General features: G+C 44.6%; 2 protein-coding genes and 1 pseudogene across 2 annotated transcripts in view; all 3 read right to left on the bottom strand.

The window, feature by feature from the left end:
- The window catches only part of LOC118240651, a 659,061-nt pseudogene that overhangs the window by 335,224 nt on the left and 305,280 nt on the right, over positions 1–18,557 (bottom strand).
- On the bottom strand, positions 2,957–10,526 carry rad23b (RAD23 homolog B, nucleotide excision repair protein). Its single transcript, XM_027023268.2, has 10 exons — positions 10,312–10,526; positions 8,166–8,247; positions 7,641–7,720; positions 7,157–7,353; positions 6,197–6,249; positions 5,805–5,932; positions 5,524–5,659; positions 4,435–4,562; positions 4,204–4,359; positions 2,957–3,762 (listed from the first exon to the last, which is right to left on the bottom strand). Exons 1-10 carry the CDS (start codon positions 10,375–10,377, stop codon positions 3,649–3,651), a joined length of 1,140 nt encoding a protein of 379 aa, XP_026879069.2. The 5' UTR covers positions 10,378–10,526; the 3' UTR covers positions 2,957–3,648.
- The window catches only part of znf462 (zinc finger protein 462), a 48,151-nt gene continuing 44,304 nt past the window's right edge, over positions 14,711–18,557 (bottom strand). Inside the window, exons 13-14 of the mRNA XM_035521481.1 lie at positions 18,118–18,277; positions 14,711–17,633 (exon numbers count right to left, since the gene is read on the bottom strand). Of these exons, the coding sequence (XP_035377374.1) occupies positions 17,408–17,633; positions 18,118–18,277 (386 nt within the window). The 3' untranslated portion in view covers positions 14,711–17,407. The remainder of the gene's footprint in view (positions 17,634–18,117; positions 18,278–18,557) is intronic.

Below are 18,557 nucleotides of genomic sequence, written 5' to 3'. Positions count from 1 at the left end.
GCAGAATGCCACACACGTGTCCTACTGAGAACTAAAGATTTCATCTGACCACACAGCTGACCTCTGACCACACAAGGTACTGCTGCACACAGACTGGTCAGGAGGCCCCGTTCGCATTGCGTGAATGACTTCGCTCATTTATCACGCATATCTGTGCTTCGTTAAAAAAAAAGGAGAGTAAACATGTTTAAAACGGGATAAATGTGGGAAAGGTGTCGGACAATCACACCTTGGCTATGAATGGGAGAAAAGGGTTTGAAAAAGTGTCCCGTTGCTATGCGCCCATGCTTTTCACCTGGCAGGGAGAAGCTGGAACGGTAAGGCAATCTAAGCGGCCGGTCTCCAGCGGAGACACCCGATCCTCGCTCCACATTAACCAGGGGGGTGTGCGGCTTTTCATTCACTACAAGCACACTGTAGCCCATTCAAAGTGATGCTTAATTCTGATTTGTTTCATCAGCTGCTAATGCCAAACGCGCTCATTAACAGTATCTAATTTGCAGGGCTTTGGTATTTGATTAACACCCTTCAGCCGTTGGAGTGGGACGGAAGAGACGTGTAACCGGGGGTCAGTTCGGTGCACTTCGGGGAAACAGCTGTCCCACGCCGCATGAGAACAGCATGCTCTTCTGTTTTTAATTACCCGAAATCATCAAATATTCAACCCAAAATAAAACTGGGAATCGGTGCCTTGCGCCTTAAATCCTCTTATGGCTGTAGATATGGATTATTGAGCCTTTGGTCTGTAGACCATCAGTAAAAACCTGATAGCCCTTGTTATGAACGTGAATCTGATAGTTGCTTATGAATGTGAATGTGATTGGGTTTCTCGACACACCAGACGCGCACATCTTAGACGGCAGGATCTCAGTTCCTCTCGTGATGTTATCTCAAATTCAAAACAACAGCAGGAGCAATAAGCTACTTTTAATGTTCTGCCTTAAATTACTTTAAAATAATGTTGTTGTTTTGCAATATGATTATACAGTAACAGTTAAAAAGAAAGAAAAAGAAGTGCAATTTAGTGGATAGATTATTTTCCGGGGAGATATATATATATATATATATATATATATATATATATATATATATATATATATATATATATATATAATAAATGATAATCACTCGTAACAGACCCATCCTGAGAATAAAGGTCTGAGCATTAAAGAGCAGTCAGCAACGCCACCTGCAGGATGTCTCATAATCACAGGCATTAAAGAATTTTAGTTTATATAGTTATGCTCCATAGAACCCATTCTGCTATGTACGTTCAATAATATATTCCGAGGGACCGAAAGAGTAAAAATCAATGTAGAAGGGAAACATCAAAGTTATCCCAGTATAGAAGTGTATAATTATGTTTATATATATATATATATATATATATATATATATATACACACACACACACACACACACACACACACAGAGAGAGAAAGAGAGAGAACAAAAGAAAGAGAGAGAGAGAGAGAGAGAGAGAGAGAGGTCTTCTCCCAGCCATTGGAATTTCTCAACTTTTTGTTTCTTTGTCCTGATCTTATCACTTGGGAACACCACATCTACTACTAGTCCTCTGCTGTTGTTTGTCCACCACTACTATGTGCAGTTGGTTATCCATTACCATCTCGTCTGTATCTGGAAGTCCCCCAGGCTCTTAGCATGGGCATGAGGGTAGATGCAGAGGATATGTGTGTGTGATGGACGTTGTAACATGGTGTATTACCAGCAGCTGATAGGAGGAACAGAACCCGATGTTATTGAACCTCGTTAGACTACGTGTTGGACGTTCTGAGAAGCTTTTCTGCTCACCACAGTGGGAGGTTAGCTATGGTAACCCCAACCACTAGTGGTCATGAGTTACCATAGCCTTCCTGGCAGGTCCACCCAGTCTAGTCATTCGCTTATGTTTTAGCAAGGTGCTTTGGCAACATTCTGTGACTTCAAAGAAAACTCAAACCAGCCTGTTTGGCACAGCACGCATTCCACGGTCAGCGTCGCACGTCACGTTTCACCCCCATTTCTGGTGTTTAACGTGAGCATTACCTGCAAGTCTTCCAAGTTTGCCTGCTTTATATGTATTGCGCTGACACATGATTGGTTGCTTGGACAGTGACATGCAGGAAAGTGTACAGGTGTTGCTGTACTAGTGCCTGTTCAGTGACTATAGTTGTAATTAATACATGTTTTCGGGCAGTACTGTAGAAAAAGTTCACAAGATGATCTGTTCTAGTTATGCCATGATGCCAATGACCCCTTTAAATCAGGACCTGGACAGGTGCAGGTCTGTGTGTGTGTGTGTGTGTATATATATATATAAAAATGTGTGTGTAATATATGTATTACATACATACATGCGCAAACATTCACTAATACCCACACACACGGCAGAGCATCTGAAAGTGGCCTTTGTTGGAGTCAATGCAGAGGTCCCCAAAGAAGCAGGAAATTAAAACCATTGCGTAAATAACCCCACTCATACATTCAGCCATTGTGTAGGGACTAGACCTCATACTGAGCAGCGACCCCACTACAACATAGCCTGCAATCTTCAGAGATCTCCCCAAAACCCGGCCTCACTCAGACACACGGCCTCCCGTCTGCCACAGAACAAGCCCTACACTAGGGAAGACGGTGAACTCTCAGAGCAGGCAGCCAACTGCACCACCAGCGCCTTACACAGATCAACTGCTCTTTCTGCACTGGTTTACGTTGAAAAGCTTTTATTTGATTTTCTTTATAAATGACAGTATATTTGTAGTGATAGTAACTGTCAACACTGCCACCAACGCTGGATGCAGATTTACATGCATTTGACCTGGTTGGTATGTGTGGTGGACTGGGTTTGGCAGTGTACTCCAGGCATGGCTTGGTAGCACTTCCACCCCCAACCCCTCCCCCAAGACACCATCCTGGGGCCCCAGGGCTGCTAAGCCCATGCACTACAACCAGAGAGGACTGCTTTTTCCTTTTATTGTTTTTAATAAAACAAAAATAGAAATGGTAACATAGCACTCTTGCTGCTTTAAAAATCTTTAACTGTCTTTTAAAACTGCAGTTTAAAGTGTTTTGGAATCCCTCTACTGGTCAATTACGAGAAAGAAAAAAACAGTAAGGGAGCGAGAGAGCACGAGACGTGAGGAGAGATGTTCACGCCTAGGCCTTGTCCAGGTGAGAGAAAAGAAAACTGCATTAGCAAACACTATGCTGTTAAACAAAACCTGTCCACCAATCAGAAAACATTACTGTGGCATTCAAATGTGTTTTTTTTTTAAACCAGCACTCATTTCCTTATAATGGAAAAACAACCCCCCCCCCAAAAAAAATTGACAGTTTTTTAAAAAAGAAAAAAGGTGACAGCAGACATGAGGAAGGGGGGCCTGTGGGTGCCAGTGGACCTTTACCTCCAATTAGGAGATCACGCACCTTTACAAAGCACAGACGTTGATGTCGTCGTCCAGTGTGTCAGAATAGGACCCAAAAAAGGGGGGGGGGGAAAGTCAAAGAAACCATGACTGCCTGTGTGTATGCATGTATATAATTTTATCATCTCTCATTTATCCTAATACGATCAATAGAGAGAAGACAAATAAAAGGGTTTTATTGGGGAGGGGAGGGTTGTGTACATCAGTACAACTACATCTCCCTTTAGTCATCGTCGAAGTTCTGTTGTAAAAGGAAGTTAGCGGCCAGGTTCTCATTCTTCTCACAGGCGAAGTAGGCCTGGATAACTAGTCCTTCTGGGAAACCTAAGGCCTTTAGCTGGACACAGAACAGAGGAACAGACGAGGAACGTGCATGGTTAGCTTCATTTATCTACACCACACACAGCCCTCCTGTACACCCACCCCCCTAATGTCAGGCGAGATTAACAGTTGTACACTACACTCAAGTCTCAACGCAGTCTCAGAGACTTAAACTGAAAGAACAGACGAGACACAAACACCCAGAAGTTACAGATGAGCCACAAACATACAAAACATTATAATAACTCTCTCCAATTCTATGGATTCAGTATTATACTTCACCAGCTGCTGAGTTAAACATTTCTAAATGTAACCCCATATAAAACAACTTGAATAAGGTCAGCCAATCCTTAAGCCAGTGAACTTCCAGAACAAATCAATCGTATATAAATGCCATATAAAATATTTGTAAAACTCTACACACACACACACGCACGCACACACACACACGACTCACCCGCTCAATGGCTTCCTTTTCCTGGGGCGTGACCTGTATATAGTTCATGTGCCCACCTCCAGCTTCAGCCACACCCCCACCACCTCCACCCTGCCCTGCCTCCTGGGCAGGCTCATTAAGCATCTGAATGAACTGCTCCTGGTGGCTGCTGATTTGCTGATTGAGAAGTACAAAAACATGGTGAGCCACTGCTCGCGCTTGCGCGCTCTCTCACCCTGTGTGTGTGTGTACCTGCAGTAGCTGGGGGTTCTCTCTGCCGATCTGTTGGAGCAGGGCTGGCAGCAGTGATGGGTTCTGCTGTATGATCTGCCTCATTTGTAGAAACTGTGGCTGGTTCCTTAGGAACTCCAGAGGGTTCGCTGCCCCCACACACACACACACACACACACACACACACACACACACACACACACACACACACACACACACACACACACACACACACACACACACACACACACACACACACACACACACACACACACACACACACACACACCTTTCATGAGTCATAAACCCTATTCAGACAGGATTAAATCTAGACAAGGTCCTGGGTTAACTTCTTGTACAGGTGCTCCTCTGTCGCGTTATTCCATCCAGATCAGGCACGCTTGTGTTTGCCTCCCTTCTCCTGAGAAAACACAGGCTGAAAAACGTATTTATTCTCCCAGCACTCAGATCAGCCTCCTGAGCTGCTAAATTAAAACGCAACCGTTTACATGGTCTGTTGTAAATCTTCCACTCCAAATGCTACCTGGGACAGCAGCATCCGGAGGACAAAGGAACTAATTAAAGAGACGATTATAATCGCAGCTGCGAGTAAACGTCATCACTCACTACTTGCATTACTGGGAGCCCCTTTAATAACTGTAACTGGTTGTTTGTATTCAAACAGCTAATGTAATACAAAAAGTCTTGACACAAACATCTAGGTTCCTAGAAAATACAGCACCCTAGAAACTCGATCGTCCTGTTGTCATTTCAGTGGCGTCCGGATACGTGAGTTTCATCACTGAGGAGAGATGTACACTGTACCAAGTCCCCCTGGTGAAGTAATCCAGTTGGAGCAGCACTATAGAGGAGCAGAGCAGTGGCCCCCATTGCATCCTCTCACTTCAAGGGTTCAAACTGATTTAAGAAATAAGGCCTGATGGAAATCTGGTTGGAAAAAACTGTTAGAGACCCCCACCCAGGACCGCCCTACCCAGCAAGGCTGCTGTGCCCCCGACACAGTGAGGACGTGCTAAGTGTTACACAAAGGCACAGGACAGAAGCTCGCTGCAGTCTGTCTGTGCGTGTAGGCCTGGCCGCACGTCTCACCGGCAGAGCCGCTGCTGGGCTGTGTCGGGGCCGTGCTGGACGGCGAGGAGAGGCCCGTGGAGGCGGCCGGGGTTCCCCCCGATGGAGCCACTGGGTCAGCACCACCTGCAGTGCCCTCACTCTCCACAGGGATGCCCTAAAAGATGAGCGTGCACACACACACACACACACAAATGCAGAGGAGCACTTTAACATTGTGCACACACATGTGAAGCGCTTCAACAAGTCTTTCATTCCTCCATCTCTCATCTGTCTAGCTTTCTCTTTCTCTCCTGCCTCACCGTGAGCAGGTACTCAACGGCTCGGTCTGGGTTGTTGAAGCTGGCACGCAGGGCAGCCACCACCTGCTCTCGTTCATACCCCATCAGCATGATCTCAGTCACCATGTCCTCATACGACTGGCCGGTTACTTGGGGGGGGGAGACACAGAGCCAGCGGAAAAGAGTGAGTGACAGCTTGATGGCGACAGACAGGAGTTTTAAAAAATGTGAAGAACACTTTCAACCAGAAATGTCTGTAAAATCTCTGGTAATGAGTTGGTAATGTCATATAGTAATCTACAGTATCTGCAGTAAACCTCCAGTAACGTTCACTAAAGCCATTACCCACAGGAGCCTAGGCAGCTTTTAGAGGATTATTATTCTCCACAATACTCCACACAAGAGTTGATTACCCAAAGCAGATGTGGCTTCTTCAAATATGTTCACATTTGTCAAACCAGGAGATCTATAGAAACAGGAATGGAAAGCCATTAGAATCGGACAAACCCAACATCCAAACACAAAACACTGCTCCCAGTTAGCCCCAGTACAGTGTGCACCAATAAACCAAGTGGGGTGGGAGGATTTAACCACAGTAGTGACAGTACAGAGGGAAGAGCATCTGGTTTACTGGTATTAGTCATCCTCTAGCCTAGAGCAATACTAACACTTGCCCCTGTGACCCTCCAGCCTAAAGCAGTACTAACACCCCGCCCCGTGATCCTCCAGCCTAAGAGCCAGCGCTAAAGGGCTTAAGATGCCAGACTTTCTCTTTAAGGAGTTCTGCGTGGCTGGGCTCACTTAATGAACATGCATGAATTAATAGTAATAATTTAAAATGTATGTAGAACCATTTCTCATACAGAATTGATTTCTGAGTCTAGGCACCTTAAGCATGTTATATATTTAAATACAACTCATAACTGTGAGGGGTCCCTTCTACATCTTCCTAGCCAGAACAATGCTGGGCTATCATTAAAACATTAATAAAGCGCACCCTTGAGGATGATTTAAGTACAGTTTCTTATTTGGCATTTGGAGTCGTAAAGCTGTCGGGTTCCGCGTCTTACCTCCTCATAGTGGATTGTCAACAGAAGATAAACTCTTACCTTTATTATTTTGATCCATTAACGACAGAGCTTATCCATCTGAGACTGATCCCTTTTTTTAATAGCAATTAACACACTTTAATAAGAAAGACTGCAACAGCTGCAGGGTGCCCCAACACATTTACAGCACACCAACCCAGAGAAATGTGAGGTTATGTGCAGCACAGCGCCTACTGCTGAGCTCAGCAGAAGTACAGCTGCACAGAGGGGACAGAGCAGTCACAGTTCCCTCTGCTGGTCAGGCATTGGTAGTGCAGCGTGTACCTGGCAGGCGTGGTGGTGGAAGAGGGCGCCGCACTGGGAGGGGGGTTCTCCTCGGCCGGTTTGTCCTCCTTTGGGGCACTCTCCGCGGGGGCTTGGCTAGCCACAGCGGTCGTAGACGAGGTGGTTGTGGGAGTTGTAGTGCTGGTCGCTGTGGAGGTGGAGGTTGGGGGCGTAGTAGCTGCTGGTGCTGCTTTAGGCTACAAAGGACAAATATTCAGTACTGTAATCCAGAACACTCACACAGAACCTATTTACTGTACTGTCACAGTAATGTTTAACACAAACCAGAACACACAGAAATTGAGCTTGGCTGTAATTTTTTATAATCTTTCCTTAGGCATTCAAATTTGTCTAATTGAGTCTTCTGTACTGAAAACCTCCAGACCGACGATAAGTGCTTCTGACAGCCCCCCACCCTCGACTGGTGACCAGTGTCTCACACACACACACTAAAGATAAGCCATTGGTAAGCATGATCTCATACCTTTGCTACCATGACGACCACAAAGTTCTTCTCATCTATCTTGTACTCTTTGAGTGCCGTGTCATCGTTAAGGATTTTGCCTGTGGGGGAGAAATTACATGAAATGTATCAACTGGCAAACAGAAAGGTAGCTGCATCCATGCTCTCTCTCTCTCTGTGTGCATGCATGCATACACAAGAGTTTGTGTGTGTTTTGCGTGCACAACAGGCCTAATTCACCTCCTGCCTGGCTCAGCTGTTGTGATGACACTCTCCAAGCCAGACAGAAGCAGTTAGGCCCCAGGCGCAGCCAATCACGGCCAGGCCCCAGGCGCAGCCAATCACGGCCAGGCCCCAGGCACATGGCAGCTCGGTTATCACACGGGCACAGAGAAACCGCACAGCCACAGGGGAAGGTAGAGGGGCAGGGAATTGCTTGCGACAGGGAAGGGGGGGGATAGGGTAGGGGTCAGAGGAGCAGGTATGTGCAGGAGGCAGGGACATGGGGGTCAGAGGGGCAGTGGAGCTCGAGTGGCAGGGACATACCTGCATAGATCAACTTCTGGCCAGCCACTGGAAAGCTCTCCTTCCCTTTCTCACTCTCGATCTTCTCCTTTAAGGCCTTTACCTAGATGAGAGCAGATTACAAGACATTAGGAGGGTCAGACCCATGGGCAGAGATTGCAGCCAGCCAGAAAGGCTGGTCAGAGCTTTAACTGGAGAGAAGTGGGCCTGCTCCATTACACTGCACTCCACGCTCATTAAAACATACAGATAAGTGCCACCCCATGCATCCTGATGTGCTAAAGCTGCCTTAGTGAACCACTCCCCAACCACGCTCTCACATCCAACACCCTGTACATTTACAACAACCTGTAGTCTACCAGACTTTCGAAAGACTAATGCTTGCATTCTACATGTGGGAATTTCATATCAAGACTTCACTATTCAGTATCACCCAGAGGAGGATGGGTTTCCTTTGAGAGGGGCGCCGCTCTTCTCTATTTGGGCCCAGGGAACGCTGACTTGATGCCGTCACCCTTGACTTGCTCACAAGGAGATGAAATGCCTAGCTGCATTGTGGCACTGTCTATTACACAAAGCACTTTACAATTAGAGTGACCTGGAACTGAAACAAATTCATGTTTGCTGTGAGCTAGTATGGCAAAATAAGAACTCGGATATTCCATTGAAGCTGAAGGTGCGACACACTGGCAACGCCGCTTGGTTCCATGGTGGAAATCAGCAGTGGTCCAATCCACATGGCTGAGGGTAGAAGGCAGGAAGCGTGCACACTAAACCCAACCTGACATTCCCCTGAATAAGTCATTAAATACTCTGGCCATGTCCTAAGGTCAACATTTGAAAGATGTTCAGCACAATGTAAGCGAAAGTATTAACAGAAGCTTTCACATAGGGATTTTTTCCTCAAAAGGCACCACCGAAGGTACATAGCTGTGGTACAGCGCGGCCGCTTATGGGGTCGCATGAATGGTTGTCGATCATAAACTTTGTAAATGGACCATGTGGTTACGTGACTAACATGGCAGATCTAACCAAAGCAACCGCGATACGCGAAATACTTGATAGTTTAGTGTTTTTTCGTTATACGCCTTCCAAGAGTCATAAAACAAAATCTGCCAGTTAATCTAATGAGTCACCGCAACCTCTGTCACTGTAGTTGATAGAAGTCACAAGGCTAACTTTTTAATTTACTAGCTAGATAGCTAACTTAGCTTATCCAAGTTTTCTAAAAGCAATAACCTAAATGACTCATATTTTGGATCGAGTGAATGGTTAAAAAGAAAATAATCAATAAACAAACCAATATCAAACAGTTCATGTTGCACAGCTTCAAAAAACTAAATTAGCTACCGAACAAAAAACGATCAACTAGCAAGCCATGTAGCAGTCGAGGCATCCTGCCTGTGCCACTAGGCCACGCAGCTTGCGTTAGCTAGCTATCTTATCTAAGATAATGTTAACAGCACAAGTCTTTACTTCTCAGTGCGGGGCTAAAGTTTAACGGACAACTGGCTGCGTGTTGTTTACGACTTTAATATCCTATTGAGGACAAATAATTTACTTTACTGTATTTATAAACACGACTTGTAACTGTACAGACTTGCACAGCGCACGAACGCATAACGGATCTCTAACGTTAAGTTCCCAGATCCAATTAACATTAGCTAATAGGATCCGCCAGAGTAAAAGCTCCCTGGGAAATGTTCTGGGAAATGTTACTTGGCGTGTATGCTTTGTGCACGACAATAATAATATAAAAAAGTGTTATACAAATTTGAGCTTGTGCGAAAACGCAATAGGAACCGAATTCAGAGTTAACGTTAGCCAGAATGCTAACACGAATATTTCAGTCAGATAGCTAACAGCTAGCATCTCTGCGCGAGCTAATGCTAATGCTCTCAACTTTTCCGTCGCTAAGCTAACTAGCTCACCGCCAAACTTGCGCACGAACCTTCCCAACAAATATTTATAATTAAACGTCAGAAAGATGTGCCATCATATTATTTCATTGGCACTGAAATATCCCAGAACCCGCGAGAACAAGCGTGGGCTAGCTGGCTAACCGCACTCTTTGGTTAGCCCGCTAGCTAACAAGCTATCCGGCCAACTTTTGTCATCCTTTTCGAAACCCTCCAGCTCCGACAAATGCACGGTTTCCAGCGCTCACCGTCTCTTCTGCATCAATGTCGATCTTAAACGTCTGCTGCTGGAGGGTTTTCAGTGTGATCTGCATTTTGGCAGTGAGCCGTTTCGCAAATGTCGACTAGAAATTGTTGTTCTTTCCCAAGGTCTGGACTGCGGGTTCCTGGGCTATTTTCGCTAGCTCATCACAGCCTGTCGGCCGCCATTACGCTTGCCCCGTTCTTCAGCGTATAAACAAACCAGCCTACCATACAGGCCAACTGCGCTTGCGCCGACTGCAGAACCGCTTACGCGACTGCGCAGTAAGGCGTGGGAACTACCGTACCGCAGGGAAATGGAGTTCTTATGGACGAATTGACTTCAAACTCGTCTAAAATAAATATCTAGTCCGACCCATGACCCAAGGTCGTAGCCATGAACTGAACATTGAGAGGGACTAATCTACAAATTTAATGAGATTAGTTATTGTTGTTGTTGTTGTTGTTGTTGTTGTTGTAAGGGACTAATAAAGTATAACCATAACCATATAAACAGAAATCTATGCATTTTTATATAAAGACAAATTCAGATCTTGTGACCAAGGTTTAGGAAATGTAACCTCTCCGCCTGTCTCCTCTCCTCTGCTCCTATAGTCTGATCTCCTTTCCAGCCCTTTCTTTCGATCTCCTGTGCTCTCCAGCCATCTTTTCTGTTTCTCAGCTCCCCTTTCTCTGGTTTTCTCCTCTTCTCTATTCTTCCTGTCTTTCTTCCTCTCCTCTGGTACTTCTTCTCTTCTCCTCTCCAGTCATCTATTCTCCTCTCATTTCTTTTTTAATTCTGAATTTAATTGTTTTATTAGTTACTACACCCTGCTGGGAGACACATTTGTTAGGCTTTATGCTATTTTTTAATTAGGACTTTTCTTTATTATTCATGTTTATTTTCACATGGGATTTCTAACAAATACAATGACATATAAAACAACGTTAGTTGATTATGTCCATGACAATGTTGGAAGCTGTGTGACTGATTAACCTTCCAGGTAACTTATCTAACCCGATGATAGCTAACATTAGTAGTGATGGTTGCTTGATTTGGCATTCGCCAAGTGGCCCATTTTCACCAAAATGTTTGTTCCCACTTCATACAATTAGACACTTTTTAGTAAAATCTAATTTATTTCCACAATTACAGTTTTAGCGCAAAATGGTGTATTGCCATTAACAGTACCTTTTACTACAAGTGATAGTGTTACAATTTTCAAAGGTACGCATATAGCTATTTATAGGTCTGAGCCAAGTAAACATAAAAAAAACATAACTCTTTAAACAGTTAAAGCTGCAGTATTTAAAAGTAATATTTACATTTAAGCAATCTGTCATAGTACAAAATAACTAAATCGTTTTTTAATCCTAGTGTGAGTCAGTTAGCCTAAATAAGCAGAAGCCTAGCAGAAAACGCCCCCGTGCGTCGTGTGGGTTCTCCTCTAACATTCAGGATGTGTTAGCAAAACGGGTGCCAGCTGCACAAGCCATGGGGGGCGTGGCTTAGGGGGCGTGGCGCAACAGGACTCTTCCCCAGTCGGCTAAAAGAGGCTCCTGAGTACGTCACTATAGTCCTGGGCGTCGACCGGCACACACATGACGCAGTGCCGGAGAGGACCCTGAAAACAGGCCAGCGATGAACGCTGGAGACACAGCGCCATTACCTCACCTGAGACCTACACCTGGAAAGGCTGGATTGCTGTAAATTTGAGCACAAGCCTTATACAGATTACAGCTAAGGAAAAAAACAAATCTTCTAATCTTCTGTCTTCTTCTAATACATTACGGCATTTTTTTAAACAAACAAATCTGCAGAGTAAGGCATAAAGTGGCGCTTTTTTATCACTCTTGGCAGTGGAGTGAGCCAAAATTCATGCACACATTTCGTACTTCAGAAATCCGCAGGGCCTGACCTCTCTTGAGGGTCGGGAGGCGATGAATTATCCAGCAGAGGGGCTCTTTACTGTGTTCAATAAAAGATGAGAGGAGAGTGGCCCTGCGGGAGAGAACTCTGGCCCTGCGCACGGAGGAGTGGTAACTCCACAGCCTCCACCTACAGGGTGGTCACAACCCAGACCACCCCCCACGGGACTGCCCTGATTAGTTTAATCCAGGACCACCCAAAAGAAGGCAGATCTCTGTCCTAAATCATCTGCCATTTTTACTTAAATTATCAAAGATGTGGACATTTTTAGAGAGGCATAAGGGGCTCTGATAGAAAACACACTGACTTAAGTACCCAGACGGAAAGTAAATGTGCTCGTTAAACGTATGCCAATGGTTTTTCAATTTTAAGTTCCTACTTTTGTAATTCATAAACCAAGATGTGTTTAATTAGCTGTGTGGTTTAAGTAAATGAATCATCATGGTTCTTTACCTATTAACTACCTATAAACATGTTGTCATGCTTAGTCTGAGTATACGGATTCACTATCACTGCATCTGTGGCTGGTTGCCCAGTTTCTCTCAGGTTCAGCCAATCTAGAATCTGATCAGAATCAGTTTTTGTTTATTGGCCAAGTACATTTATACATACTTAGTGAAACTGGTGCATGGCAATTTACCTCCGTAACTTAGTCACAGTTCACCAGAAATTTCACCTCATGGTGATGAAGTGCTGAAGTTTGGAAGACTGTTCTCTGTCAAATGGTGTCAGATTATTTATATATATATATATATATATATATATATATATATATATATACACACACACACACACACACACACACACACACACACACACACACACACAATTCATTTATTTATTTATTTTTTATTTTTTTTAAAACTTCGTTTCACTGCTTCCTGGGTTGCAGTTAACAATTGGCATTGATATTGTATCATTATTCCACTTAGTGTAGCTTTGAATCAGTAAATTTAGCTCTATGTGTTAGCTGGATACATATAATCATAATCTGACACAATCACAAACAGTGAGCCACCAGACAATGCAGGCCTACCAGATTACAGCAGCAGCATGCCAGTATTTCTGAAGTGGAGCTGAGGTTGTCCTCCGGGATCTGAGTCTGGCCAAGCTAAAAGCCCATGCTGCACGGCTGCACTCAGCCATTCCTTCTGTAGTGTGAAGGCAAACAGAGTCATGTCTCCAGGGCTGCCCGGCCTCTGTGAAGTCCGGAGACGCAGAGATTACTCCCTGCTCCCTCACGCGTCACGGAGATTTTTAAAAGATGAAGCTAGTCGTGTGAAATAGGCCCTAACTCCTGACCGTGAGCGAGTGGGGGGACCCCGTGACCCCTTCGCTCTACGCCGAACCCAGTCTGAGTGTGAAGCAGAAGGGGAGAACAGATGAGTGCGGAAAGAAAACAGACTCAGCAGGCTGTCAGGTTATCACATGCTTCTTTATGCTCTGAAAATGCTTATATTAGCGTCACCTGTTTGGGCAGTCCGGTCTGTGTCTCGCACAGCGTGCGTGTGTTCCATTGTGTGTGAGGAGCAGGACGCGTGTTAAAGAGTGGAACATTACAGGGGGCTCATAAGTGGATACAGGTTGTTTGGCCCAAAGACATATTCTCAATGGTTGTTGTTGTTTTTTTTTTTCTGTAAACATGTTCTCAATAGCTGTTTTTTTTTTTTTTTTTCTTTAAGTCATAGGCTCGGTTCAGGAAAAGCAGCTTCACTGTACTAAAGGCAGATTACAAACTGGGAAAAATATTGTGAATGATATAGTTGAAATGAAAAGCTGTGCGTATATTCACAAGAAATGTAATACGTGAATAATTCATCTGAGCTCAGATAATGAATAAATTAATCAAAGAGGGTCTGAATTTTTCCGATTTATGACATTTTCCAGGTGGTGTAACCATAGCCACCATAACTGAGGCGCTCTACTCTGAATGACCACCGTCCTTGAAGGACAGTTCCGACCCCCCATTACCTGTTTATTCTGGTTGCTCTGTGAAGGCAACGGGTGGGGGGGTGTCACCTCACCTGACAGAAAGCTGCAACGGTGCGCAACTGGGGGGGGAGCCTTTTCAGCCTCAGAGCACATTTTTAAATCAACAGCCAATCAAAAGCACGCAGACTCTCCTGACCTTGAGGACAGTCACAATCCCAGGGCCGTAAACAACGGGATTCAGGGAGGCACTGAGTCCGATTCCTGTTATTCTCGGATCACCGATCACAGAGCCATGCGGTGCGATTTTCCTCAGGAAAAAAAAAAAAACAGAAATGTTCAGACATTCCCAGACTCTCTCCGTGGTGCTGAATTTACGAAGTCACTACTGTGGGTAGTCGTCGGGCTCCCTCAGCCCCAGGCTAAGATGCATTAGTCAAGGGATCTATGAAGCCGTTGCAGAGGTGATTATCGAAGTGTCACAGAATCTTCCTACTGGGATGAGCACGTGATCTTTCCGAAGAAACATTCAGTGAAAGACCAGGGCATGCTGTTATCTGATAACTTTATTAACAAGTTAAAAAAAACAATGAATTACAATATTTACAGAATATCCAGAAATGAATAAAATTGTAAACAACCATTCTAGTCAACATCACAACCCAGCGTCAGGAAACGGGGTTTCACAGGAAATAGGCAAAATGGAGGAGCTACTGTAAGTCAAACTATGGGGAAGTTTGAACAGTCAGAAGAGAGAAGAAACAGAAATCAACAAAAACCCTCTAAATCATATATACAAGTTTCCAGTGTGTTATGAATTGGAGAGCCAGCCAGGCATCCAAAAGCTTATTTGTGTTTCTTTATATGGGTTTGTCTTTTAGAAAGGTTATACCAGTCCTTATAAAGGAAGGGGGAACAGTCTAGTTACAGCGCCCAACTTTTATTCCCCAGGTTTTATTTTTTAAGTACAAAACAAAAAGGACATTTTTTCCCCCTAAACCAGACATTGTACAACAGCCTTGAACATTGGAGAACTGAAAAAAAGCTTTTCTTTTTTTTCCCTTTTCACTTTTTATCTGTTTGTTAAATATGACGACACCTAAAGGAAAGGGTAGAGCATCCCTCCTGAAACACCACAGTCTCGAACGCTTGACGAGAGGTTTTTTCTGTACATGACTGCAAGAACTGCATGCAGAGTACCCAGAATCCATCTGGGTTCTCCCTCCGCACAAAGAGGAGATGGGAAAGACGATCGTGTTGAGGGCTCGCAGCCTAACGTGGGCTGGGAGGCCAGACACATGGCGGACATGTTTGGTACCAAGAAGACTTCCCCCCCGTTTGTGTGTGTGTGTGTGTGTGTGTGTGTGTGTGTGTGTGTGTGTGTCAGTCATTTCATGGCTCCTGGTGTTTGTTTGTTTTTTTTTTGTTGTTGTTGTTCTGTTATCAATAGTGTGATATATACGATGACTGCTTTATTGCACCAACCAGAGTTGGGATGAAAGCGTTTGGAATCAAGTTTCAAACAACTGCTATACATATCTAATAAGGCTTTGGGGTATTTGAGCAGCAAAGTCCATCACATACAATCACTGCCTTATTAATCTTCATCTTTAAGGATAAGCAAATGCCAGACTTCCAAACAAGTCCTCAAACAAAAAGAGAGCAAGCCATCTTGTGCATCGAGTTTCCACTAAATGTCCCAGTGTCCTCTATTATTGTCACTTCCTGTCACGACTGCTTGCTCGAAAGGACTGGGATTAGCTACTCCGGAAAAAGAGTACACACACGTGTACACACACGTACACACACACACACACGTACACACACACGTACACACACACGTACACACACACGTACACACACACGTACACACACACCATTAGAGACATCGGAGATCCCCTCCACTTTCCACGGCTAGAGGGCAGTGTGGAGGCTGCTCCGTGGAGGCGAAGGTGGAGACGAAGTAACCCAAGTGCCATGCTTCCTCGATTTTGTGTTGTCTTTTATCAGTAGAGCAGTCGTGCAAAGGGTCAAAAGTCACAGCACACAGAGCGGTTTTTCGCCAGCAGAGGTTGGCTATGGGGCGAAAGGTGCCGGACTAGAAATGACTGTAGTAGTCTTGTTTTTCGTCTGAGTTCGGAAAATAATAAAACAAAACAAAACATGAGGCAAAATGAGGGTGCCGAACATGCTGGAAACGAAGACGAAGAACCGAGTAAATAAAATACGCTAGCAATTTGCTACAAAATTTGGGGCCAGTGTAAAAAAACAAAAAAAACCAAACAAAAACAAAATCTTAAAAACGTGTTTAAAAATCAAACGTCTGATACACAGATAAATAAGATGGCAACTATTCCTGAAGGAATTTAGCTACAGAAAGATTAACACAAGGCTATAAAAACAACCCAGAAACCGCAAGTCACCATTCAAGTCGAATCATAGACTTCCTTTTGAACCTGTCACAGGTAGGAAGTTTCCTCCACACCGTTTCCTCCTGAATAAATAAAGTCCAGCACGGCCCAGACCCAGGCAAACGATACAGAGATGCTCTTACTCATATGTAAAAATACATACAAGCAACATGTGACTCGAGTGTCAATGTCAGTGGAGTTTTCTTTTAAGCTTATACAAAATGTGTCAGAATGGGTCAATAAAATGTAAAATTGCTTTATTTGGGATAAAGAAGATATGTAATATCATTGCATGTATTACGGGTTATGTCCTGCTGTTGGCAGCTGGTCCAGGATTTTGTGATCGGTATTCAAAAGATAAATGAGGCAAAAAGGCAAGAAGAATCTGGGCTTGTTGTCAGACTGCACCAAGGAAACATAGGAAAAGACCCCCCACCACACCCACCCACCAACACACCCACACACAGGAACTGATGATTTGACCTGAATGGAGTCCTTACAGTTTCATTGACTATTGGTTACTATTGGTTACCAATATATTAGCATCTGTCCTATGGGACCAAGTGACACTCATTAAGGATCAGAAATCTAGCAAACAGCAAGGATGTAACACAACCTATATATCAATGTTTAACACTTAAAATCTAACAAGCCATGAAAACTTCTTATGACAAACATCTCTCTTTTTCTTTCGTTTTTTGTTGGGTTTTTTTGTTTGTTTTTGAAGCAGCCTACTTTTTTGTTTTCCAGCAACAATAAATTACATTCTCTCGCCGTTTTACACGACCTAAAGCCAGCAGGGTTCCACACCTATCGAGCCTCTCGGTTTCTGCGTCACTTGTCACTTTGCGCGTCGTTTTTGGTCTCCAGCGTATCTTTGTCGTCTTCGCATTGAAGCGGACTCTTCGATTGGCCAGACTGACACGGTCTCTCGACTTCCATAATGCTGCTGGATAGGTCCAACCCCTCGTCTGTCACAGGCACTAAGCCAATTGGTGGTTGAAGTGCGGACGGCAGGGCGGGGGCGGGGCTGAGCGCAGCCGCGCTGCTGTTAACGGTCCTGCGCGGGAAGTAAAGTGTGTTTAGTTAAAAATAGCAGAGCCAGTCTCATGACAAATATAACCTACCCTGTCTAATGACAGCTCCTGGCTGCATCATAAATATAAATGTCTGTACTGCAGTGAATATGGAAACATCAATTTTGACAAATGTATGAATAATGTATTACGTTTGGCTATGCTGTGGTTTCTTTACATATCGGTTTCCCTTTGCATTGTTCTGGCAAAATTATATTTCACAGTGATGAAAATAAAGGATTATAAATGAAAATGTAATCAAATGATACAGGGGAGACACACATATACACACACACACACACACATTGGAGACGGGAGAAAGACGGACAGAGAAACAGTGATAGATATGAGAGAGAGCGAAAGAGAGAGAGAGAGAGAGAGAGAGAGAGAGAGAGAGAGAGAGAGAGAGAGAGAGAGCGAGAGAGAGAGCGAGAGAGAGAGCGAGAGAGAGAGAGAAAAGGGCCTTACATGCCGTGACGGAGTACATGACGTTCCCACTCGGAGCAGAGGGAGAAGGCTCGACCACAGAACTCGCAGGGAAAGCGCTTCTCACCGCTGCTGACCACGGCAGCTCCACCCGCTACGTCAGCAGCAGCAGCACCGCCCGGGGGCATCGCTGCCGATACACCTGCAGAACCGGCAGACATGGCCACAGAGAGCGAGGGAGAGGGTTACACACCGAAAACACGCAGAATGGCGTGAAGAGCACACACACACACACACACGCACGCACACAGAGACAGACACACAACGGCGTCAAGGGTACAGACAAACAGCAGGCCGTGGAGGAATGCAGACAGCCTGGATCGGACCACGTCCTTCTGACTCCAACAGATCATCACCCACAACACATCTGTGCAGCCAAGACGTGAGGTACAGAGCTCACGTGAACATTCTGCTGGAAGCAG

This window comes from Electrophorus electricus, chromosome 22, assembly GCF_013358815.1.
Source record: "Electrophorus electricus isolate fEleEle1 chromosome 22, fEleEle1.pri, whole genome shotgun sequence".
NCBI classification, from domain to species: domain Eukaryota; kingdom Metazoa; phylum Chordata; class Actinopteri; order Gymnotiformes; family Gymnotidae; genus Electrophorus; species Electrophorus electricus.
Note: the sequence above shows the minus strand (reverse complement) of the source record. Positions and strands in the feature narration are given on the sequence as shown.